Below are 25,604 nucleotides of genomic sequence, written 5' to 3'. Positions count from 1 at the left end.
ATATGAATGAGACAGCTCATACTCTGCAGCATTATTATTGCAATCTGGCTGGCTGCAGATAACATTGCACTTTCTTCAGCTTTGGGAAGGTTATCACCGAATCCAGAGGGAGATAGAACCATATGTATTCTGAAGGAACATTTTACAGAAAGAAAGAAAAAGGGGGGACCCACAGCACACCTGAAAACGCACAACACATCTTTCCTGGCATACTAGATACTATCCTAATTTTTTTTTCTATAATCAGATAAAAGAATACGTGAAAGTAAAAGTTTTTGCATTATCTTCAGTTTCATAAGTAAACAGGCAGAGCGCCTCAATGTAAAAGCTAGAAGAATGAATAGAGGCTGTACCTTAAAATAAAAGTTTAAACAAATAACTTGTCCTTACACTCTGTGAGCTACATCCAACACCACATGAGTGGACTTCTCCTCATGGAAGAGGACCTTTCTATCTCCTACTCCCTTGCCTTGATTTCTGCTTTGACCTTTATATTCCCAACACTCAAAAATACCTAGGACAAAAATGCACAGCAAACTCTCGTGCATAGCAGCTTTGAAGGATAACACATCCCAGATCAGTGCAAAAGGTTTTATTCAGATTGTTTCACTTAATGTCCAGATAGTTAACCCACAGTATTTATTCATTTCTTGTAAAATATGAAAAAAATTATCTTCAGCATAGTCCTAGACTCTCAAGTGCTTAAAAAAAAGAGGTTAGAGCAAGTTAAGGACAAACCTACAGCATTCGTTTACTTTAGCTGGTTCTGATACAGAGGAATATTTTTTAATTTGACAGTCAACCCCTAGAGACTTAGCTAACTGTACAGCATTTGAATCACCACTGATTAGTGTCCCAAGAGCCACAAGCAATCTAAAAATGGCTTCGAGATCTTGCACAACTTCCATGACTGTGCTGATCACTGACAAGCACTGAGCTTTGCCCTCAATATTATTAATTTTATGTAAACAAACCGCATAGTTCAGCGCCAAGGTAGCTAGTGCAATTTGAATGTTCTTATTCCTGCACAATTTCAGTTCTATTGCTTGTGACATTATTGAGTCCCCCTGTGACATCATGAGCTTTTGGCCAACTGGGTGGATAAAACAATTGCAGAAAATTCTAAGGGCCAGCATCTGGTTGGCTTGCTTTTCTCCAGGGTTCAGAAATTTGATAAGGTGGCTGCAGAACTGAATGCCATCCTTTTCACTGCAGAAGCTTTCGTTCACGCTGGGATGCCTGATCGATAATCGAAGAATATCTAGCACTGGAAAGACAATGTCTAAAAACAAACAAACGTATGTAGTTACATTGTGAAATCCCACAGTACTTTCAGTATGTTATTTTGTATGTGATCAGTTAAGGTGGCAAGAGAGTATTTTTCCTTTATTTAGGAAGCCCATTATTAAACTAATAATACCCAATATAGGGAAGTAAGATTATTTGTGGGGTGAAAATGGCTTAATTAGAAAGATAAACTTTTCACCAACAATTATTTCCTACCATTTGGCCAGTTAATTGCTTTCCACAAAGTTTGCTGTTGCTGTGCTGTGGGAATTTCGATAGAGTTATTGCATGTTATAGACAGCATCTTTTCTAGAAGACCTAAATCATCTTCCGTTAACTGTTGTTCTTCGGGTGCACTTCCATTAAGTTCTTTCAGTTTACCTACATGAGAAAAAGGAGATGTTTTAAAATTATTCTGTGCTAACTTCTACAATCCACATTACTTGACTTTTCTGTTAACTGTTGATTCAATTCAATTTTAGTTCTCCCTTTATAGTGTGAGCATATTTCATATCTGCTTAGATGCCTGAACTACAGAAGTGGCCAAGTCCCATGGTGTCGTTCCACTAGCGAAGGGAAACTGCTGGCGGTGTACAGATTTTACCTTCGCCCTGCAGCCCCAAAAATCTGCTTTGGGGGCACTGTGGTGCTGCAGGGAGGAAGAGAGGATGAAGCTGCCGCATTGTATGAACAAATGTTCTGCTTGAACAGCTGTTGGATCCAACCCAAGGTGTTGTTGCGGGGGGGGGGAGGGAAAGATGGCACAAGTTAGCCTATCATGTGCACAGACCTTCCTGTGAAATGCTCACATGTTTTTGGAGGTACACTGTGGAGATCAGGGACTCCACACTGCAAGTTGGACTGCTGCCTGAGAAAGGTATCTAAACAAGCTTGAGTTAAGTTATACCAACATCTCAAGATAATTTAAGAAGTGCATTGTAATATCCTTTCCTCCAGGCAAAAGACATTCTTGTAATGAAAGTCAACAAGCTTGAAACTAACCTTACTTTTTCTAATGCCTTAAGAGCAAACAAGGTTTGCATCGTACAGGTTTGTACACAAAAGTCCACTTGCTACAAGGCATATCCATGATTAGGTTGCCGCTCATTGTTTGCACCCCTTGTCATATATTCCAGCTGCATAGAAAGGGAAAGGAGGCAGTACTTTTAATGCTCCCCTCATAGCAAAAACTGCTATCCGGGGAAGACTGTGGCTGACAGTTTACCACTGGGGCAAAAAAAGCAAGAACAATATATTTAGCATTATCCCAGTCATAATGGAGTACCAGCATATTCACTTCTTTCCAACAGGGGAAAGCAAAGCTCTGTTAGATAAAACGAGATACTGGAAGAAAGTGACCTGCAATATGTATACTTTATGAGACGCAAGTAGTTGCTTTAAAACATATATTAAAGACATAAATCCTTTGTGTAAGCAAACCATCCTGTGCTTATTCTCAAACCGGGCTGAAGGGGTCTGTCTGAAAGGGACAGGGGATTAAATTATATGTTTTACAGGACTTGAAGGTTAATTGCTTCTTGAAAGTGTCATTTAATAAGCCACATAAATACACTCACCCAGTATTTGTGCAGGGTTAGCTTGATCAAACGTAACCGCTTCTCTCTTTGGAAAATAAATATTTTCAGCTTTAGCTGTAGCTGATTTGTAGGCACTAGTCCCTAAAATTGGGGAGACAGAGAGAGATTGATAGTTGTTAGTAACTTATCCGAGAACTAGTTTTGCACCTTAAAACTGAAAAAAAAATAGTACTTGAGACTATCACACATTATTCAAAGTATTGCAAAATGATAAATTATTCCCTGTCCAGATATTTTTTTAAAATATTTAAATTCACTGACTGGCCTTGGACAAGTAATTTATTCTCAGGTCCAACCTACCTCTCAGGGCTGTTATGAGGCTCACACACTACTCTGTTCTCCGTGGAGGTAGAGCAGAACAAAAATCTTATACGTAATTCCCACATGAAAAGGATTATATAGTTTTTAATACTAATTTAATATATTTTGTGTATACTTTATATTACTGTCAGAATAATTGCTCAATAGAACTCTGAAGGAGGAAAATCTTCAGGCCATGCTATCCTTTTCCACGGCACATCCATCCACCAGCAGTCCCACAGCAGAGGTATTACATCCTTATTAAAATATTGGCGGGAGGGAATGCCTTAAACAAATTGTCCAGGCTTCCCTGCCTTCAAGAGCCTTATTTTAAAAGCTCCAGCAGCAGCTTTAAAAGCAATGAAAGGAAGTAGCTTTGAGTCCAAAAGGCAAGCAGTTGGAAAGCCCTGGGAAACCCTAGTGATTGACAACTGACAGGTTTCAATTGCCTATGAGAATTGTAAACTGCCCCAGGTTTAGAAAGCCAACAGAAGGTTTATATGAATAAAACGAACAGCTTAAACATATTTGATAAACTTGCAGTAATGTTAGACAGATTTTCCAGGAGACCAAGTTTATTTTATTCCTGGCGTCCTCCCAGGGTCCCCTCCCCATGTATCCTCACAACAGCCCTTAGAGACAGTGAGCAGTATCCAATGGAACACTGCCACTAGCATGACCTATGCAATGCTATTGGCATTTATGTTAGTGGTTGCGCCTTGTTGGATACTGCCCAGAGACCGAATGGGGATTTGCTGAATGGGGACTGCTCTTCCCAGTCCTAGCTCAACATTCTAACCGCTACACCACACTGGCTTAGGTCAAAAAGACAGCATTAACAGGTACTGAGGCTACTGCCCAGAGAAGGCTAGTAGAAGGTTCACAAGTGACTCTCAAGCCATTTTATTTATGTATTTATTTGCTTACAACATTTATATATTGCTCCACGTCTAAAGAGATTTTGAAGCACTGAAGTGGTTAGAAAAATCAAAGACCCTGTTCAGACAGCACATTAAGCTACAGTGGTAAAGCATCTTGAGCTAAACATTATGGCTTAGTGTATTGTGTAAACCATGACTTAGCGTGTCATGTGAACCATTCCTAACCATGGTGGCTACATAACTATGGTTTAAACACACTCACTAACCATTTGCTGCAAAAGGGCTAGCAGCCTAACCATGGCTTAGTTTGTTGTCTGAATAGGACCAAAGTGTATAGATTCTAGACATTCTTATAACCAGTTTTATTTGTTTAACAAAGAACAACAGCTAGGGGAAAACTGGTACAGGTTCTAGAACCTAAACCAAATTTCCAGTATCTATTGTGCTTTGTCAAATAAATTCAATCTTGTTGCTGTAACCTAGCAGCAACTGTTAAACAATTGCTGTAGCAAAACAAAACAAGTCAAGTTGGTTAAGTGGCAGCAAGAAGATGGGGGGGGGAGAGAAAAGAGCGACAATGCCACTTATCTGCTCTTCCCAGGATAACAGATGCAAGCGAGGGAGGAAGCAGCAGCCAGGCACCTCTCCACCGTGCCTGGGTCCAGCTCCAGCTGAGAGCCCCCTCCCTCTTGCTGTCAACTGTCTCTGGAGAGGCCACCAGTGAGGGAGGAAGCAGCAGCCAGGCACCTCTCCACCGTGCCTAGGTCCAGCTCCAGCTGAGAGCCCCCTCCCTCTTGCTGTCAACTGTCTCTGGAGAGGCCACCAGTGAGGGAGGAAGCAGCAGCCAGGCACCTCTCCACCGTGCCTGGGTCCAGCTCCAGCTGAGAGCCCCCTCCCTCCTGCTGTCAACTGTAACTGCTGAACTTTGCAACTAAGATTGTAGTGCCTGAATTTGCTTTCCTTTCCCCCCTCCTCCTCCCCCCTCCCAATCCCCTTTCCTTTTGTGTCATGTCTTTTAGATTGTAAGCCTGTGGGCAGGGACTGTCAAGAAATACTTTTGTAAGCCGCCGTGAGAGCCTTTTTTGGCTGAATGGCGGCATAAAAATCCTTAAATAAATAAATAATAAATAAGTGGCCAACTGAATTGCTGCAATATAGATCTTTGTCACAATTAGTCTCCACTGTGAAAACTTATTTACTAACCTGTGAATGGATCAGCTCTACTTAGAGGAACTGCAGGGTCAGATGCTGAACCTGGGACATAGCGACCAGTACCTATAAAGAGATGAGAGCTAATGAAGTTGTATTTACACTGCTTACATGAACACGCACAATATAAAATGTCATTTTTAAAAACACTCAGCAATAGGCAAAAATATTGACATCCCAACAGCAAGTCCACATGATTTTGTGCAGTTCCAAATTGTTATTTCCCTAAGACTGACATAATTACAACCCAAGCCTATGCATGTTTAATCAGAAGTAAATTTCACCAAGTCATACAAGATTTCCTTTTTATAATTTCTACACAAACACACACCTCTCTTCAAATGGCTCTCTGAACTGGCACACCCCTTCCAAAAACATCCCAATGTAGTCATTTTACAGCTCCACAGAATGCAAAGCCCAGTGGAGATAAGAAGCATGAATTAAACGAGCTTGCGTTAATTGATTAATAACCTGCTGGTGAGAAGACAAGATGTGTATGTATGTATCAATTGCATCAAAGAAAAGGAAAGGGTGTGCAGCCTGAGGTGTATCCCCCCGGAGCCTCTTCCCAGATAACCAATTGGAAGTAACTTCTACTACATAGTTACATATACAGTAGTCTATTGTCTCATGTAGCTAGAATTTGACAACATCAAACAGTTAATTCCCACAGCTATTGTTGTGTTTACAGCAGGGACAGGGTACATGTGCCCTTCCAGGTATTGTTGACAACATCTCCCATCAACCCCAGACACTATAGCCAATGTTGAGAGATGATGGGCTGCTGCAGTCCAACATCAGGAGAGCCACACATTTCCTATTCCTGGCAAACAGTCCAATAAGCAGGAAACACCTCAGTGTACCTTTTAAGACCTATGCGGCAGGGTCTTGCGATTGACTGTTTTACTCTGTACAGCACCATGTACATTGATGGTGCTATATAAATAAATAAATAAATAAATAATAATAATAATAATAATAATAATAATAATAAACGTAAGCCAATAAAGCATCTCCAAGGGTGTACAAAATGTAACCCATCACTATCACTTTAAACATAGTTTAACTGAATATTGAAGTGTCAGCTTTTTCAAGTGTTTTCATAGATGACATTGCCTGGTCTACAAAACAGATTTATGGGGGTGTTCAGATAATTGCATCAGGGGAAGAAACTGTCATGACATCCCCTCCCTGTCTCCGCCATACGCACGATCGCCATTGGCATTATTCCCCATGATACAATGGAGGTTGGTATGTCATCTGAACCTGGTGCTCAGCACAGCAGGGATAGCTTCATCCCCAGCCTACTGCAAGTCGTGGGTTGAAGGGTGATCTGAAGCCCCCCCATTCCCCGCGCACCGTGCCATGCACCAGGTCCAGATGACACGTCAAGGAAACAACGCAGGAAACAATGCAAATGAGGAGAAGTCACAATGGCTTCTTACTCCTACGTGATCATCCAAACCTACCCTATATGTTTATTGAAGCTTATCCTCTGAGTTATTCTATGGATGGTCAATAGTTCTTTGCTTGACAAAGGTCTTGCACCAAAAACATATGAAAACAGTTAAATATATATATATATATATTTGGCCTAGCCCTTCTTTTCTTGCAGGGTGTTTCCCCAGCGCCAATGTCTACATTTCATTTCTCTCACACACACGCACACTTTTTTTTTTACCAGCTTTGAGACAAGTAATACCTGTAAACGGATCTGCTGCAGGTCCTTCATTAAGCCCTGAGAAAGAACCTGGAACATAGCGGCCACCACCTATAAAAATATAAAACCAATAGAAGAATCAGCTTGTTATCCAACACACTATTAACACAGTTAAGCTCTCCTATTAGGTTCAGGCTAAGACTTCAAATAAATAATGAAGTGTCCACAGTTCTTAAGTACACTCTGCTTCATCAGCCTTAAGTGAAAAGGTAAATGAATGCTTCACAGCATGGCTGAGAGATTAGAAGGGCGCAATCGGACAACACAATAGTCAATGGTGGGTTAACAGTCAACTCCGTGGTTGACTATCTAGAGGGTACACTCCACACGACATTATAACCAACCGTGCTGTGGATTAAGGCCAGGGTCGAGTTGACTACTAATCAACAGTGTTTGATTGGCACATCCCTGCCCTCTCTCCTCCCTCTAGTATCCCATCAGCCACTGCTGGATTAGAGCAGCAGCTGCTGCTTTGGCCGCTGTTGTCAGGAGACTCGGTAGTTGCCAAAATTAACCGATGTTGTGTGATGAAATAACCAACGGGGCCCACCACACAACACAATAACCAACAGTGATTCAAATAGTCAACTCTGCACAGTGTTGGTCATTTCAGCCAAATAACCAACCATGGAGTGAAAAACTCGTGACACAATAACCCACCATTGACTATTTAACCTACCGTTGACTATTGTGTTGTCCGAATCCAGTTGAAGTCTGACATCCTGCATTATATCTGCCACATATTCCAGAAGTAAGGAGGAAAATTAAAAAGAACCTAGTACTTTTGTTACCTGTGAAAGGATCTGAAAATCCACTGTTTGTATGTTCCAGTGTTTGCCCTTTGGTGTTATCTATTATGAATTTGGCCACCTGATCCAGGAACATGGCATTTAGATCATTCTTCTGCAGGAAGTTATATGCAGTCTGCCATGGGTCATCACTGATGTTGTACGGCAACTTGTAGGAAGGTCCTCCTTCATTCACATCAATAGTGAAAACATAGTCGTATTCCTTTAAATGGAAATAAAAAAGAAAATGGTTTTTTTACACAGCTCCAAGGTAGACAGCAAGAATAGGATGGGCAGTAGTATTTTAGTAAACACTAGGAATACCTTTCCTTCAAATAACACTTTTCCAGATGTTTGCTGTGTAGCTCCAGATGAGCCTACAACATCCCCAATTTTCATCCACCTGCCTTCACTAATGCTCCACTGGTAAGCTTCCACTTTTCCGCCATCTTTAATAAGTCTTGTCTGACCATCCCTTGTACCTTGAAACAGAGCAAAGAAAATAAACTGCAGAGCTCGAGGAAATGATTTTTATAAGCAATGTTTTATTTCACCAAAAACAAGCAATAAATTCAACTTTTTGGTAGAGGAAGAAAAGCTTACAGATACAGAACATTTCATAGACTGATAGAACAGTAGAATTGGAAGGGGCCTATAAGACCATCAAGTCCAACCCCCTGCTCAATGCAGGAATCCACCTTAAAGCATCGCTGACAGATGGCTGTCCAGCTGTCTACTGAAGGCCTCTAGTGTGGGAGAGCCCACGACCTCCCTAGGTAATTGGTTCCATTGTTATACTGCTCTAACAGTCAGGAAGTTTTTCCTGATGCCTGCTGAAACTTTATGGAACAGTGACTTGAGAGAAAGGTCCACTGAACTGAGTGAGGCTTCCTTATCACTAGACGTGTAAATTTAAAAATCCCGTACTACTATTGGGGAAACAGAGAACTATAGATCTATCATGCTTGTACCTTATACTTTGTAAAACTAGCTTTCAATTGTCCCCAAATTGTCTATTCCTCTACGAACTTGGAGGTCAACCTCCAAACATGAAAGCATTTTTCAATGTGCCTGTGTTGGCTAGCTGGATTTTAAATGAATTATCAGTCTAAGGCAGTAATTCCTAAATGTTATACCGGGGCATACCAAATGAAGGGGAATGTAGGTACGTGTTCAGGTCAACTCTGAACACAGTTGTAAACATCATCATATTTCTGCTATCAACATTTTATTTGGAATATTCTTTACTTTCAAGTTCTCATGATATTCCATTATAGTTGGCAGTGACCAGACAGCAAGCTATCATACCAGAATGAATTCATTTGTAGCAGAGACAGGATATTTTAGCAATCAAGGAAACATTAGAACATGCATATTAGAAAGCCTTGCATATTCTTTTGAACTGGAGGGGGAGGGAGTGGAGAGCACTACAGAGAATTTGAGAATAATACCTGGCTCATTCAAATGCTCTCTACCAGGAAGCTCATCAATTTTGATATCTCCTAAATCGCCAGTTTTAGGATCAATAGTCGCTTGAGAAAGTTCATTTTCAAAAGCCTGAATCTCCTCCAGACTTGCTGCACGCTCCAAAGATTCTGTAAACACTCTGATAATGCCATCACTGAAACAGGTAAAAATAAAAAAAATCATTATCCAAGGAAGCAGTCCCATTAATGTATTACTTCTCTTCTTATGGCTGTTTTCCCCCTAAGAGATCCAGATGGCAGAACAAACATCAGATATTTTATTATAAAATTTATACACCACCTTCAAAGAGATTTTCCCAGGTGACAAGACAATTAGTTCAGGATAATCCAGTGAAATACAACAGGGGTGGGCTTACATCAACTCTGCATGGCCTTTTGTTTTAAAAATGTACATGCTAGAATCCAGGTGAGCCAATGATCTGTTTTAAATTTAAAAAACAAGAATGCAAACTCAGGATTACCTTCACGGTGAAGGCATCACAGTTTATTGTTAAGTAATCCTAAGTACACACTCATGGTTAAAAACAAAACTGCCTTCCTTGGTCAGACCAAGCATCATCCTGATTTTCTCACAACAACCATCAGATGCCTCTGGGAAGCCCACTGGTGTAGCTATGCACTGTTTGTCTCCATTATCTGGAGTCAGAAAGCTATACTGCCTTTAAATATGGAGGTTCTATTTGAGGATACGGTGACTAATCGCTTTTAGAAGACTTGTCCTTTAGTACAAATTCAATCTTCCACAAGCCTCGCTGCTTCCTATCTCAAAAATGGGACAGGAGTAAGAGCTGCTCACTGCAACACATGGAAATGGCAGAACCAGCTGCTGGAGGGGAGCAAGCTGCCTATGTTTTTCAAGAATTCATAACACCAGCAGGGTTGTCTACCAAACACTGACCACTGATGGACTATGGTCTACCTTCTGCCAATCCCTGAAACACATAATAGGACGACTGATATACCTTTAACTCTGAACAATACTCATTTATTCAATGGCCTCGTTTGGACGCAGTGCCTAACCATAGTTTATTATTTATTTATTTATTTATTATATTTATATACCGCCCCACAGCTGAAGCTATCTGGGCTGTTATAAGGAGCGTTATAAGGAGCCTCAGACTCATGCATTTCCCCCTCCTCTGGTGCAGCTACAAGGAATTTGGAAGTATTAAGTGTAGCTTGTCATGCCATCTGAACCAAGACAAACTGCAATGATTCTTAACAAGTGTTTGCTGAAATAAACCAACTTCAAACTAGTTTATGAAGCTGACTTGTTTCAACCAGGTTTTATACGATTTAGGGTTAGGGCAACGTGATGAATTGTGGGTAATAAAAACTGGAAATGGAAACTCCCAATCTCCTCCTCATGGCCACAGTGGTAGAGGAGAGGGGAGGGTACAAGCTCACGGCTCACTAAACCTAGTTCTCATAACATTAAACCATGATTTAACGTTACACAGTCAATGTCTTGTTATGCACCAAAACATTTCTTCACACTGTACAAAAGGTACATCTTTATTGATAAATAGCATGATAGCAGACTGAAGTTTAGATACCTTGCTCCAACAACAAGATCTCCATTGTCTAACACACAGCAGCACCAAACAGATTGAGCTGGAAGCCTGATTGTCTGTGTGCATTCGCCTTTTCTCCAGATTCTGAGTGATCTGTCTTCACCAGTGGTAACAAAATCTATATGGAACCAAACCATTTCATAAATAAAAGAAAATTAATACTAGCTTCCTGTTCATTTGATATTCAACACACAATCATACATACAGTAATACATATTACATGCACGTGACAATCCAGTTCTAATGCCTGACATTTTAGCTTATAATTTTGGTTATCTATTAGCGTATTGTAATCCACACTGGAAGACAGCTCTCTGGAGCAGATTTTGAAGTATACAAATAAAAAAAAACACTAATATGCAAGTAGAAGTGCTTCTATGCATGTCAGAGGATCTTTGGATCCAAGCCATTAGTTTTACCTAAATCAAAAAGAACACCTGTAAGCCAAGAACCATTTGCCAATCAAACCACCCCTGCCTAACTAGCTAAAACAGAGGGTTGTTATTAAAATTCTGTCATATTGCAAGGGAATGAAAGAAATCTGTACACAGCACCGAAGAGGCTGTTTGGAGTCCCCTTAAGCCCTCAACTAGTCATTTTCAAATTAAGTTTGGAGAACCCTGAGAACTAAATGGAAGCTGATCAGGATCTCCTAAATAAGAGGAAAGTTCTGCCAGTCACTTTATCCATCATTACCTTCACTTAAGATGTTAAGCAGCTGGGCTTGTTCTAAGGTGCATTTTCAGTCCAGAGGGGGAAGTATGAGGACTGAGCAAGCCTGGGTAGCATTCCACATAAATTGAGAGAAAACCCTAGATAGAATATGTACTGGCCACGCCACTGCCTATCAGACTCCCTGGCCGAGCTCACGGAACTTTTGTCAGAGTTGATGTTTGTGACAAAATTATTATTATTATTAATTATTAATTATTATTATTATTAATTATTATTATTATTAATTATTATTATTATTATCCTGCCTTTTGTCCAATACTGGGCCTCAAGGCAGCCTTACAAAATTGTAAACATATACATTTTACAACCTATGAAAATAAATATGCAATATATATTAAATATATTACAAAATTAAAACATTAAACATTTAAAATACATGACAATTTTACAAGTCCTTAACATAGATGGAGGCCCAGATTATTCGCCAAAGGCCTGCCGGAACAAAGACGTTTTGGCCTGCTTCCGAAAGCACATCAAGGAGGGAGCCACTCTAGCTTCCCCGGGAAGAGAGTTCCAGAGCACTGGAGCAGCCACCGAGAAGGGAATCGGGGACACTGTGCTCCAGTGGTTCTGGCCCTACCTTTTGGGTAGGTTCCAGATGGTGATGCTTGGGGATAGCTGCTCCTCAAAGAAGGAGCTGTTGTATGGCATACCAAAAGGCACCATCCTATCCCCAATGCTGTCCAACATCTACATGAAACCACTGGGAGAGATCATCCGGAGGCATGGGGCGGGGTGCTATCAGTATGCCGATGACACCCAAATATACTTCCCTATGCCTTTGACAACAGTGTCAGCTAAGGATAGTGTGTCTCTTCTGCGTGAATGCTTGGAGGCAGTAACGGGCTGGATGAGGAAAAACAAACTGAAGCTGAATCCAGACAAGATGGAGGTGCTTGCTGTCAAGGACCCTAACTTGGGTTTGGAGGTGTGCCAACTAGTTCTGGATGGGGTTACACTCCCCCTGAGAGACTGTGTTCACAGCTTGGGGGTGCTTCTGGATCCATCGCTCCAAATGACAGCTCAGATAGATGCGACGGCCAGGAATGCCTACTATCAGCTTCAGCTGATACGCCAGCTGCGCTCCTTCCTAGAGTTAGAAGACCTAAAAATGGTAGTGCATGCGCTGGTAACTTCGAGGCTCAACTTCTGCAATGAGCTGTACATAGGGCTACCTTTGTACCTAGTCCGGAAACTTCAACTAGTTCAAAATATGGCAGTCAGGTTGGTCACAGGTAAACCTAGGGGTGGCCATATTAAACCAATTTTAAAATCACTTCACTGGCTGCCAATTAGTTTCCGGGCGAAGTATAAAGTGTTGGTTATTACCTTTAAAGCCCTACATGGTTTGGGTCCTGGTTACCTGTGGGATCGCCTTCTCCCGTACAATCCGCCCTCACACACTCAGGTCCTCTGGGAAGAATTTAGTCCAGTCAGCCACAACTAGGCTGACAACTGTTACCCACAGGACCTTTTCTTCTGCAGCCCCCAGACTGTGAAATGGCCTGCCAGAGGAGATAATACTTTTCGGCCTAATACTCTCTCTGAGTTTAAGGCAGCCATAAGGACTAGTCTCTTCCAGCAGGCCTATCCAGATTAGTTTTAAACCTAAGAATTTTAAGATATTATGAATGTTATTTTAATAATGTATCAGTTTTATATGCTCTTGTAACCAGTTTTATGTATTGTATTGTTTTATTTAATGTTGTCCCTGCCTCGATCCAGAAGGAGAGGCGGGTATGAAATATATTATTATTATGACCCAAACTCCTCTACAATACACAGAGGTTCTCTGACAGATGTACAAGGATGCCTTGGAAGATAAACTAATGTAGAGAAGCTTCTCCTAGGGTAGGAAGTTTGAAAACCATTACTTTAATGCTAGGAAAAGAATTTTTATTTCATCCTAATTTAGTTTTACATCTCCTACTGTTTAGAAGGGACAAGCCTGTTTTTAACATTTCTAAAAAAAAAGTGTCTCAAGGCCAGGTTCTTACCTTTACTTTGTGGGAAGACAGATATGCAGTATATATAATTGGTGTGTCCATAATAAACTTGAAGACATTCTCCAGATATCTGCCATCGTCGAATGCTGGCATCATTTGCACAGGAAAGAAATTCTGTCTCACTTAAAATAGCTAAGCCTCTTACACAGTCTTCATGTCCTTTATTAAAGGAAAGGTTGGAGAGAGAAATCATTGGTCTCATTGATAACTTTCGAAAATACACTATTCTCTAAACATGAAACACTGAAACCACCTTAAATAACTATTAGCAAGCCTTGTGACCAGGAGAGTGTGCAGAACCTGTCACCAGCAGGAATTTGCTTCCTTTAGTCAGTGTCTTTGCTAGGCTATAGGACTAGCAAGTTTCATTCATATTTGTAACCTCAGACTCATGCCCGCTACTCTATTTGAATTTCTTCTTGGAGATTGGTGACCAGCATTTAAGGTCGCTCAACTTCTATCCAGGCATAGGCTACGGGGAAACATTATACTGGTACTTCAGTGTGAGCATTTAAGAATAAACTAAAAGCCACTATAGTATTTATGAACCACATTCAAAACATACAAGCACGGAAAGGCATCTTCAATGACACTGCTACAGTTTAGAACTGTGCTTTCATCAGAGGCATTTTAATTCTCCTTCCCTCTATATACCAATAGGGATTTGAGTCTCCCCATGCTCATGTAGCCAAACCTGCAAACAGAGAGGTATCATGACTCAGGGTAATCCTGAGGTTTTCAGAATACCAAAAAAATCTGCAGGAAAAACCTAGGGGGGAACTTTCCCATCCCAAATAGCCCCAAATAACTCAATAAAACAAAAAACAAAATTATAGCTGCATTGATCCATGAGGAAAAATATCCAAAATCTACAGGAGGGCAATACCTGTAGGACCAACCAAAGTGTCACTAAAGAGTGTGCAGACTTCTAAATTCTTCTAATAACTCCAGTTCTCTAGCACAGAACAATGAGTGTGAGAAAGAGAAACTGACAACCAGGTAGAAACAGGGAACAGACGCAAGCAGCTGGAACAGGAGGATGGAGAGCTACATAGGGTAGGAAAAAAACCACTGTGTGGATAAGTCAATTCCTGGTTCACACTGAGAAGCTACACTTAAATGTCCCTGGGGTGAAAGTTAGATCTGTTAATAAACTTCAATGGAGAAATTCACGATTTTCATGTGTGTGTCGACTCCTACCCATCAAAAGAAAGGTGTGGGGGGATCAAGTACAACCCAATGAGGACTGAGAATGCTCAGTGGGCACAGAATATTGACTTTGTGTTGGCAATGCGAGGGAAGAAGAAAAACTGAGGTGGGAGAGAGAGAAGGAGTGGAATGGAGCTGCTGGAACTTAAAACCCATGTATATTGATGTAGCTCAACAGTGTTCCCTAAGGCAGTGGGTCTCCAACTGGTCCAGGACAAGAGCCACCTTAGACTCCCAACCTGCAACATGGGACCCAATTTCACAATTGCACGACATGGCGGCAACAGCTTTGCCATAACCCATCTGGATCGAACTCCTCGCCAGTTGAAGACCAGTGCCATAAGGCAGCTAATAAACTGGCACCATTCCAGGATGGGGTTCTCACCTCTTTGTTTCCCAATATACATCCAAAAACTTCAGATCCTTTTTTGAATAGACGAACTGACTCAAACTGGCTGAGTCCCTTGGAAGGAGCATTTATAATAGTTAGGAATTTGGGTCTAGGCACTAAGTAAATTTCTGATTTGCTGGCTAGATCACTGACATCAGAAATCAGGGCTGTCACATTACCAGGCAAAGTAACAACCAGTTTCTGGAAAGGGTCTGGCATTTACTGAATTCAGATTCTCATAAAAGAGTTCACTCACTCCTTTGATATTTGATCTAACTGGAGGCCAAGATGTTCTCTCTCAGACTACCTTCTCTGCAATGAATGCTACATATGCTCTGGAACCCAGGAGTCTATTTAAGTAGATAACATAACTAGGTAAGTTAGGTTGACTTTTTGATTTTATTTGAAAGTGTGTGTGTGTCTGAGGATCAGAAAGATGTGGTTTCCTTCCATTGTTTTTCCTTCCCCCCAATAAACTCCTCTTTAAAACATTTGGCTGCATTGTTTTAAAAGGGAATTCTCAATAAACTCTTCCTCATGTGAAAGATCACACAGTTACAAAATTATCATTTGCGGTCTTAGGATTTTTACAAGGTTTTTGTTGTTTCTGAACTTTTGGAAAGAAAATCCAAAGCACCTTCCCACCCACCCTTCCTAGCACTGGGACTGAAGGTAAATTTCCCAAGCAGGTGAACAGAGTGGTGGCAGCCTATCAGTAATGCTTTTTTGTGAAAACCTTATAAACTAAGGGTGTCTCCTACTGGGAACAGTTATTCCAACTCCTAGTCCATAACACTTGTATATAAGCAGAACAGGTTTCATTTCAAGGTTCTGAAGGGAATGCAAGGAAAGTCAAGCTTTATTTCCCCCTTTATTTCTAGATTAATGGTATAGCTCAACTGCACTTTCCATGAAAAAACTCAAAAGTTAGTGGCTTTATCATTTGCACATTAAGCCATTATCACTGGCAGTGTACAATATCTCCAAAATAAGATTAGCACAAACCATTTTCTTATGAGCAAAAAATAATAAATAAGAGTACAAAATTATCTCAGTAAACAAACAGACTTCCCCATGGACTGTAACCCAGCTATGTTCAGTCCTAACTTTCATTTCTTCGCCTCCGGTTAAGTTTCAGTTCTCTGCTACACCTTTAAGTTTCATTTTCTCTTTCTGCTGGCTCCTAACTGCCCTTTTTTCACAATACAAAAATATAAAAGAATAGGCCAAAGTAAAAGAGAAAGACTAACAGCAGCTCTGATTTAAATCTAGACCTTTCCACAATGAAGAGGGATAGCCTTCAAGCAAAAGCTTTTAAGAATTTCTCTACCATTATTTCCTGATGACAGAACATTCTAGCCTACAGCTTGTGCTCCCAGCACAAGCTATACTTTTAAGAGGCAGAGAAAAGCATGAAGCAACCCTCCACATGCTTAGGGATGGCTAGAAATGCTTAGGGATGGCTAGAAATCTTCACAAATCATTAGAAACTCAGCTAAAATTGTTTGTTCTGTTTTCAACAAAACTTATTATTATTATTATTTATTTATATAGCACCATCAGTGTTCATGGTGCTATACAGAGTAAAACAATAAAATAGCAAAACCCTGCCGCATAGGCTTACATTCTAATAAAATCATAATAAAACAATAAGAAAGGGAAGAGAATGCACCAAACAGGCACAGGGTAGAGTAAAACTAACAGTATAAAAGTCAGATCAAATCAAGTTTTAAAAGCTTTAGAAAAAAGAAAAGTTTTTAGCTGAGCTTTAAAAGCTGCGATTGAACTTGTAGTTCGCAAATGTTCTGGAAGTGTTCCAGGCGTAAGGGGCAGCGGAAGAAAATGGACGAAGCCGAGCAAGGGAAGTAGAGACCCTTGGACGGGAAAGAAACATGACATCAGAGGAGCGAAGAGCACGAGCGGGGCAATAGTGTGAGATGAGAGAGGAAAGATAGGAAGGAGCTAGACCGTGAAAAGCTTTGTAGGTTAACAGGAGAAGTTTATATTGGATTCTGAGGTGAATTGGAAGCCAATGAAGAGATTTCAGAAGTGGAGTAACATGGTCAGAGCGGCGAGCCAAGATGATCTTAGCAGCAGAGTGGTGAACAGAAACCAACGAACTTACTTTTGTATAAGGCAATCATAATAGGTCATTGAATAGCAGTAAAGTACAGTCACACACAAGACACAATATGTATGTGTGTGTTTATTTGCGTACAGAACATGTTATAGTGTACAATGTGTATTGTGACACATACTGACTTCTTTTGCCCAAAACAATTACGTTTCCTTGTGGTTCATTTGTAGTTCGTTCATAGGAAACTCTATCTGGGGATAACCGATTAGCACCTCCCCTAACTCCCAAAAGCAAAACACAGCTTTTCTGTTTCTGAGTGAATATTTTCACCCTCATTCTGTTATAACCTCAGAAAAAAACAGCCTGATCCTATTCATGCGTACTCAGAAGTAAAACTCACTGTGATCTTTGGCTGGCACCTTACTCCCTAGGGAGTAGATTTAAGATTGCAGCCTCATTACTTGGTAGTAAGGCCCATTATACTTATTTCCAAGTAGTCATGTATTGTGCTGTGTGTCACACTCACATCCCCACCAATAAAAAACATCCATCATCGATCAATCAACTAGAGCTTATTCGACTTAACCAGTTATTGATCATTTCTTGTAGTTCTGTAACACCTTTCTGCCAAAGCACCCAAGGTGGTTTATAACTTTAAAATATGAAAGGAAACGAACGGTAAAATATTTAGAACAGAGTTCTCATACCAACGTATGTCTCTTCAGGAGCTTGCAACTGAAGCTTATGTTTTTAACAGAGCATATGTATGCGCTCAAAACAGAGAATATGAACATTAGTCCCAAATGGTCACAGGGTCTCCATAATAACTAAAAATAAGAAATTACGTACACAAGCAGTCCAAGGCACCCAGTTACTAGAAAATTCTGATACACATTTGTGTTTTTCATGGCCCAAACTCTGGACTGGGTTGGGAGATTTCCAGTGATAGCCAAACACAGATCTACACTTGCAGAATGCAAACTGAATTTACTAGCACTAACACAGTTAGTGAACTTTCCATTTTCCCCTCCTCAAACTGAACCTTCAGAATAGGGAATTTCAACAAATAAAGGTGCTAACTCCCACTACCATTTTAAAAATCATAGAGAAAAATGCAGCCCTTTCAATTTTCTCTGAAGATTAGAAAGTGTTGGCACATAGGTAAGCAACATTTATACGTAGAAACTGTTTTCATCACATACTTACCAGTAAATGTTCTCTCACATCTACCTGCCTTCCATAGCTTAATGGTTTTATCAGCTGAACCAGTCAACATTAATCCCTGTTCAGGTAATATCTTCACAGCCCAGACTGCTGCAGTGTGGCCCTATAGAAGAAATAGAACATTAATATTTCCAGAGACCATCTAGCTTTTCTGAAACTCAAAGAATTATAATGATAATGAACTGTTATCAGTGGCAGAGTTTCCATACCTGTAATGTCATCATGCATTTGTCATTCAACCAAACTTTGGCTGTTGTATCCCATGAGCCACTAAGCAGAGTGCCAAATTTCCCAGATGAGAGGCTACAAACTGGAACAGAGGATTAAATCAGCATTGTCACGTTTCACTTCTAATATAGTTGAATCAGGTCCCCCCCTCCCAATACAGGTTAGATTTAAAATAAATTTTCAGATAAACATTGTAGACCTTATTTGGCAGGGCAAGCTTCACTAACTTTATTTTCATTATTACACATGTAACTGGTGACAAGAAGCCACCATGTACAACAAGAGAACTGCAGTCAAGATTTTAGCTGATGAATACCTCCAAAAGTAACATTCTTTCCTCCCAGTCATCAAGAGACTGTAGGAGAATATCACTCTTGCATAATACTAACTCCCCAACCACACTCTTTCCTCTATCACCATCATCTTCATGCATAACAGCAGCAAACTAAGGGTTGCAGCCTAAAAATGGTCATGGACCACATGCCAGGTGCAGTCCGTGGTCATTTTGAATATCCAATCCCCAATCAAGGGTTGTTACGTGACATTCAAACCCAGACACTATAGGTTAACCATGGGTTTATTGCACATTTAACTTACAATTACAAGTAGGTTAACTGGGTTATTTTATTCATGATTAACCTATAGTGCCCAGCATCAGAAGTTACGTAGCAATCCCCGACTGGGGGTTGAATATTCAAAAGGTTGCAGAACACCAGCAAATTGTAGGTAGAGATGTCGGAGGAATCTGGTGGTGGGTGGAGCTTGACAACCTTTCATAGGGCTTGGCCTCCCAGACTCCATTCCGCCTTCTGCCTGCTGATGGAAATTATAGCCCAACAGCATCTGGAGGAATAAGGATTCCCCATGTCTGCTGTGGAGCAATTCAACTAGTTATGGTCCCTAGTGCCTTGGCAACTCCTAAATATGCTTGAGATAAAAACTGAAAATATAACACTATTTATAAATAATCTGAGATATACTGCATTTCTTCAACGCACATTTTTCCCCATATAAACATCTCTAAAAACGGGGTGCGTCTTAGAATCGCAGGTCATTTATTATTTCTTAGAATCAAAGCTTTTTTTCTGTTGGTGGTACTGAAATTAGTGTGCGTCTTACAATTGATGGCGTCTTAGAATCGAAGAAATACGGTACCCTTGTTTTCAGTTGGGATTATGTAGCAACCCTTGGAGAATTTCTCGAATGTCAATGATAATCCAATTCTATACATTTTCCTGAAAATGTTGATGTGCCACTCAACATTGTATAATAGTATTTTCCTATGGTTACAGTTCCCCCCACCCCAAAAAATAAAATGCCTATCATGACAGAAATTCAAAGGAGCTTATTTCTTAAAACACTCAAAGCCAAGCTAGTTTGAGAATCACTACAGTTCAAAACTGGCATATTGAAAATAATTAGAAATATTTTTGCTTGCCTGTATTTTTATGACCCTTCAGGACATACAGTGGTGCAGAGCTGTCCAAAGCAAAGATGCAAATGTTGTTGTCATTACCACCAGTGGCAATTAATCCACGCGGGTAAAGGTCACTTGGAGGGATGACACACACACAAGAAACAAAATTCGAGTGGCCACTCATGCAGTGCATTTCAGTAAATCCTCTGTTGGGACTAAAGAGAAAACAGAGGCCATATGTTTTTTACATTCCCACAAGAAATCCTATCCATTTATCCAAATATAGCCTACTTCGTACCTAAACGGCAATGTACCACTTTAAAAAATAATATAATTTATATAAATAATACAAGTTTTGAAGGGGGGAAAACTTTGAAGAAAGGTAACATCTTAAGGGTACAATCCTATGCATGTTTAGTCAGAAAGAAGTCATACAAACCCTACTATTCTGGGAGTTATACTGGGAATTATAAGGATTTTATGTCTAAATATGTATAGGACTGCACCTTAAGCGTATCTTATAAAACTATCAATTATTTTTTTCTTAAATGCAAAAATATTAGACTTACTAAAAAAGAAAAGATGGCTGGAACACCAAAAGTCACCTGTTTTTTTAAAAAATGTGATTAGCCTTAAAGTAATTTTATCTTTTAACAGCTGGTTTGGGAAGCCAGTAAAAAATATTGAGCACAGATCACATGTACACTGTAGTATAAATGTTGGCACTGTATACTATATATTTTCCTTGACTTGCTTTTCATTTTGTATGTATTATGGCTGGTCGACTAATAAATCTTGAGCGATTAATAGTACATCCTGCAGGGTTGAACTCCACGTTCAATCAGTCAAGCTTCTGTCTTGCACAACTGAAGTCAGATTTCTCACTGTTAGTCTCAACTACAGTATGTCCAAACAAGGTAACTTCAAAGCATAGTTAATGATCCTGGCTTGTTTAGGCAAACGCTGGTTAGGACTAGTCACAGTTGTTCAAATTTACGCATAACAACAACTGCAGTTAGTCAAAAACTGAAGCAAAGGTTTCTGATCGCCCTCTTTTCCCCACAGTGGAAAAGGGAATGCATGAGCCTATAGCTTACTGTTACATCCAAACCCATCCATTGTGTTTAGAATTTAGCCATGCATTATCATCCTTTACGTGCAACTCTCATGGCACCTAAATGGTCTGCTCTACAAATTAGCAATTTAACTTTATGAAGCACAGAATAGAAACAGCATAAAAAACTGCAAGATAAAGTAAGTTTGCATTCTATGCACACATTTCTGAACAAGTCCCTTTCAAGTTGAAAACAGTGGGATGTACTTTGAAGTAAACCTGCTCAAGCTACATATCACTTAGTTAGGGTGACCATATGAAAAGGAGGACAGGGCTCCTGTATCTTTAACAGTTGTATTGAAAAGGGAATTTCAGCAGGTGTTATTTGTATATATGGAGAACCTGGTGAAATTTCCTCTTCATCACAACAGTTAAAGCTGCAGGTGCCCTGCCCTCTTTTAAAACTGGTCACAGTATAGCTGCAGTATAGTTCTTGTAGCTTTAACTGTTGTGATGAAGAGGAAATTTCACCAGGTGTGATATGCATACAATTGACACCTGCTGAAATTCCCTTTTCAATACATCTGTTAAAGATACAGGAGCCCCGTCCTCCTTTTCACATGGTCACCTTAATTCCACACATTTATATGAGCAATAATTGGAAGACTTTTGATGAGCATATTCTGCCATAATAATTTAAACCCAAATTACTAGCATTTCATGAATACTTTTAACCAATAAGTAAATTTGAGGTCAGGAAGCATTGCCATGAATAACCTGAACCCTTAGATAAGCCTATTGCTCAAGAACCTGTATTTTTAAAATATTTTATTATTATTTCAAAACATAACAAACTAACAAACACAAAATACACAAAGCGAGACAAATAGAAAAATAAAACATACACACACAAAACACATAAAGAACATACAAAATTAAGATGGACTTCCAATTTTCTCCACAGCAAAAATACGTAACAATATTTTCTCTTGTTCTATAATTACAAGTCAAAATTCCCCTCTTTCTCTTATCTTAAAGTTTTCTTTTTATTCAATGAATCCACAGATAAAATCATTATTTTCTAGATCCTGCAGAAAGTCTATAAAAGGTTTCCATTCAGTTCTGAATGTAGATATTGACTTTTCTCTAATTATTGAAGTAAGTTTTGCCATCTCCAACATCTTCAATAGCTATTCATCCATCATAAGTACGCCCTTCCATTTTTGTGTATTTAGTATTCTCACTACCGTTGCCATATATAAGAATAAGGTCCCATAATTAAAGAACCTGTGTTAAGTTAACACACTTCTACCTAAACTGAATTGTATGGGATAAGCTCCCAAGCCCTGCTGTAATAATTTGCTAACTGGCCTGTTGAACGTTAACTTCTTTTTCTATGGAATTCTCAATGCCTGCCTATACAGAACAGTGATGGTAGGAAAGGGTCGCATGAATTACATGTATTACTTGTACCAGCTTTTTAGATACTACAAAATAAGCAGCAACAAGAAAGAAAATGTCTTAACTTTCCAAGTGAATTAAGATACACTGTTGGCTGCTAAAGTCTACATTTATTCTTAATTTCGCTTATACTTGTATCTCCAAGTTATTTTCCCTACCACTCACTTGAATATTCATATTCATACATATTCCCAACCACTGAATATGTAACATCCAGAGAAAAGGACTAGAAAAATCACATGACATGAAGGACCTATCTTGTCAGCCAAGCTATGGCCCAAAAACTCTTAGTACTTGGGTAGATGATAATTTATAAACACACACATGTATACAAATACAACTTCGTTAAGTCTACATCAAAAATACAAATCAACCTCATAATCAAAGTTAAACTTAACACAAATTTGTTTTTCACATGAACACGATTTTAACTCAGGCTTATAAGGAGCTATTTGTAGGATAAGAAATACTTTCAAGTAACCCGACAGCAACACTCTTACGACACTGGAAGATTTCATTCCGTTCTTTCAGTGTTTGGAGGCAGGTTAATAAGCACAATTTGTAAGCAGTGTAGTAGGTGGCCAGGGAGATACCTGATGCTAGTCTTTGATGGGAAGCCATCAAAGCCATGTACGAATTTGATATAACTTGAGATAGTGGTGGTTTTTTTTAGTAGAATAGTAATAAAGTGGGCTAGTATCTATAGCAGGTTTACAACCCTGAACCAAGTGGAAGTTGTCATTCCGAATTCCAATGAAATTAGCTGGCCCCACTGCCTGTCTTCCCCACTCCAAACCGAGCCAGCAACAGATGGTTCATTTTAGAGATTAGCTGACCCACTACAAGCCATCAGGACCGTGCTGCCTCTAAATACTGAAACCTGAAGATGTAGTAATGGCCCCAACTGGACCGCCATGTTCCACTTCTCCGCTCCCCTACGACTCCCCGCTTCAATTAGGACTGACCTGTCCGGCGCCCAGAGACGAGCTGTCCGGTCCCGAGATACGGACACGAACGAGCCGCTCGGGAAGAGACAACAACTAAGTCCCCGCACGTCCAACTCGTGCCCCACCAAGGAGCAGCGGAGCCGGTAGTTGCCCACCGCGCCGGCCATCGCACCGTCCCTCAGACACCCTGACACAGCAGCAGCAGCAGCAACACCCGCCTCCTTTCCTTCCCTTCTCCGCCGGAATCGCTGTCATCCACAGAGCGCCGGAAGAGGCGCGTCACCCAGAAAGCATTGGGATAGGTGGGGGCAAGACTACATTGCCCAGAATGCAAAAGGCCGAAAAGCAGTCTTTCGGGTAGGATATTCGGAAGAAATAGGGAGACCGTGTTTTTAAAATATTGAGGAGCGTATTTACGCATCGGCTGAGTTCGGACGATACGCTAATCAACGGGGGTGGGGTGTTAATAGGAACAGAATGGGAAAGAGCCGTTGATTAGCGTGTCGTCTGAACTCAGCCATCCTGTGTGTCTGCGATTGAGCAAAGGACAACCACGTGTGTATCCAGCCGATTGCTGGATTTTTTGACATTCGGAAAGTTATGAGTTAAAACGTTACAAATATTTATTTATTTATTATATACCGCCCCATAGCCAAAGCACTCTGGGCGGTTTACAAAAATTTAAAACAGTGAACATTAAAAAGTATACAAAATATAAAACCATCAAAAATATAAAAACAACTATAAAACAGTATCCATTTAAACAACAGTTCTGGGGTCCATTAAAAAACAAACAAACTTAGCATATGTTGTTAAATGCTGTTAAATGCCTGGGAGAAGAGAAAAATCTTGACCTGGCGCCGAAAAGATAACAATCTAATCAGCGGAGGCTGGTGGTGGCTCCAATGTCGGTGGGGCTGTCAATCCATTCGAGAACCAGCCAGAACTCTAAGGGAGCATCCAAGGTGCTGGTTTTGAGGAAAGAATTTAGAGTTCTGGCTCGTTATGATTGAAACCCAGAATGAATTGACAGCCGCACTGAAATCGGAGACACCAGCCTCCAGTGCTTCTAACGTATTTATTTATTTATTTATTTATTACACTTATATACCGCCCCATAGCCAGAGCTCTCTGGGCGGTTTACAGAAATTCTAAAATTGAAATAAAAACAAGTCTACAAAATTTAAAATTCTAAAACACAAAACACACACACATAAAGCATTAAAAACCGTTAAAAAAAAACTAAACGTGGGTGAGTAAGATGTGCTTTCATGGGTCATACTACACTTCATCAGATGCACGAGACACTATGGAGAATGACAGGCTTTTATACAGTAGTTGTGGGGGTGGGAGAAGACCTGTAAGCAGTGAGGCCTGAACGAAATTAAATGCAGAAAGTGTGTCAATTATATTATAACCCGTGGTCATTTACAGGGCAGTTGTTGCTGGTAACACAACCTTTCTGGCACTAAGTGAACAAATTAACACATGCAGTGTGTGATCCTATATTTTCCTACTCAAAAGTAAATCCCATTGAGTTGTACAGGGCTTACTCTCAGGTACACGGTTGTAGCCTTAATGTGATTAAAAATCCATTATCCCGATTCAAGTCTCTGCCGATATATGGTTGATGAATTGTAACCCAACAATCTCTTGCTCTAATTCCCTTTTAAAGCTTGTTTGCTCACTCCACAACGAACGCTTTAAGTCATTAGAATTCATCGCCGGTTATAATTCTACCTCCAAAGGCTTGAATCAGAATAAAAGCATTTAAAATAAATTTAAAATTCGTTAAAGAAGAAAACGAAAAAGAAAACTTTTCTCGCCTAAGTTGGACAGAGCATGCATTAATTCCTATTTCTGCTACTTTTGGAGAGCCACAGAGACTACACGCTCGCTGCCAATCCTGTGTATATTTAGACAGAAAAAAAGTCCTACAACTCCCAGCATGCTCCAGCCAGCATGGTTGATTGCAGGCATCCTGGGAGTTGTAGGAGATGTTGTCTTCAAG

The 25,604-nt window shown here is 40.1% G+C and overlaps 1 protein-coding gene across 1 annotated transcript; it reads right to left on the bottom strand.

Annotated features, from left to right (window-relative positions):
* Positions 1 to 576: 576 nt before the first annotated feature.
* Positions 577 to 23,797, bottom strand: PLAA (phospholipase A2 activating protein). Its single transcript, XM_063129202.1, has 14 exons — positions 23,612 to 23,797; positions 20,153 to 20,346; positions 18,696 to 18,796; positions 18,469 to 18,589; positions 13,577 to 13,744; positions 10,827 to 10,962; positions 9,235 to 9,404; positions 8,108 to 8,265; positions 7,787 to 8,006; positions 6,978 to 7,046; positions 5,270 to 5,341; positions 2,865 to 2,966; positions 1,504 to 1,668; positions 577 to 1,282 (listed from the first exon to the last, which is right to left on the bottom strand). The coding sequence occupies exons 1-14, from the start codon at positions 23,758 to 23,760 to the stop codon at positions 717 to 719; spliced, it is 2,391 nt and encodes a 796-aa protein (XP_062985272.1). The 5' UTR covers positions 23,761 to 23,797; the 3' UTR covers positions 577 to 716.
* Between the last annotated feature and the right edge of the window lie 1,807 nt (positions 23,798 to 25,604).

This window comes from Elgaria multicarinata, chromosome 6 (genome assembly GCF_023053635.1).
Source record: "Elgaria multicarinata webbii isolate HBS135686 ecotype San Diego chromosome 6, rElgMul1.1.pri, whole genome shotgun sequence".
Classification (NCBI taxonomy): Eukaryota; Metazoa; Chordata; class Lepidosauria; order Squamata; family Anguidae; genus Elgaria; species Elgaria multicarinata.
Note: the sequence above shows the minus strand (reverse complement) of the source record. Positions and strands in the feature narration are given on the sequence as shown.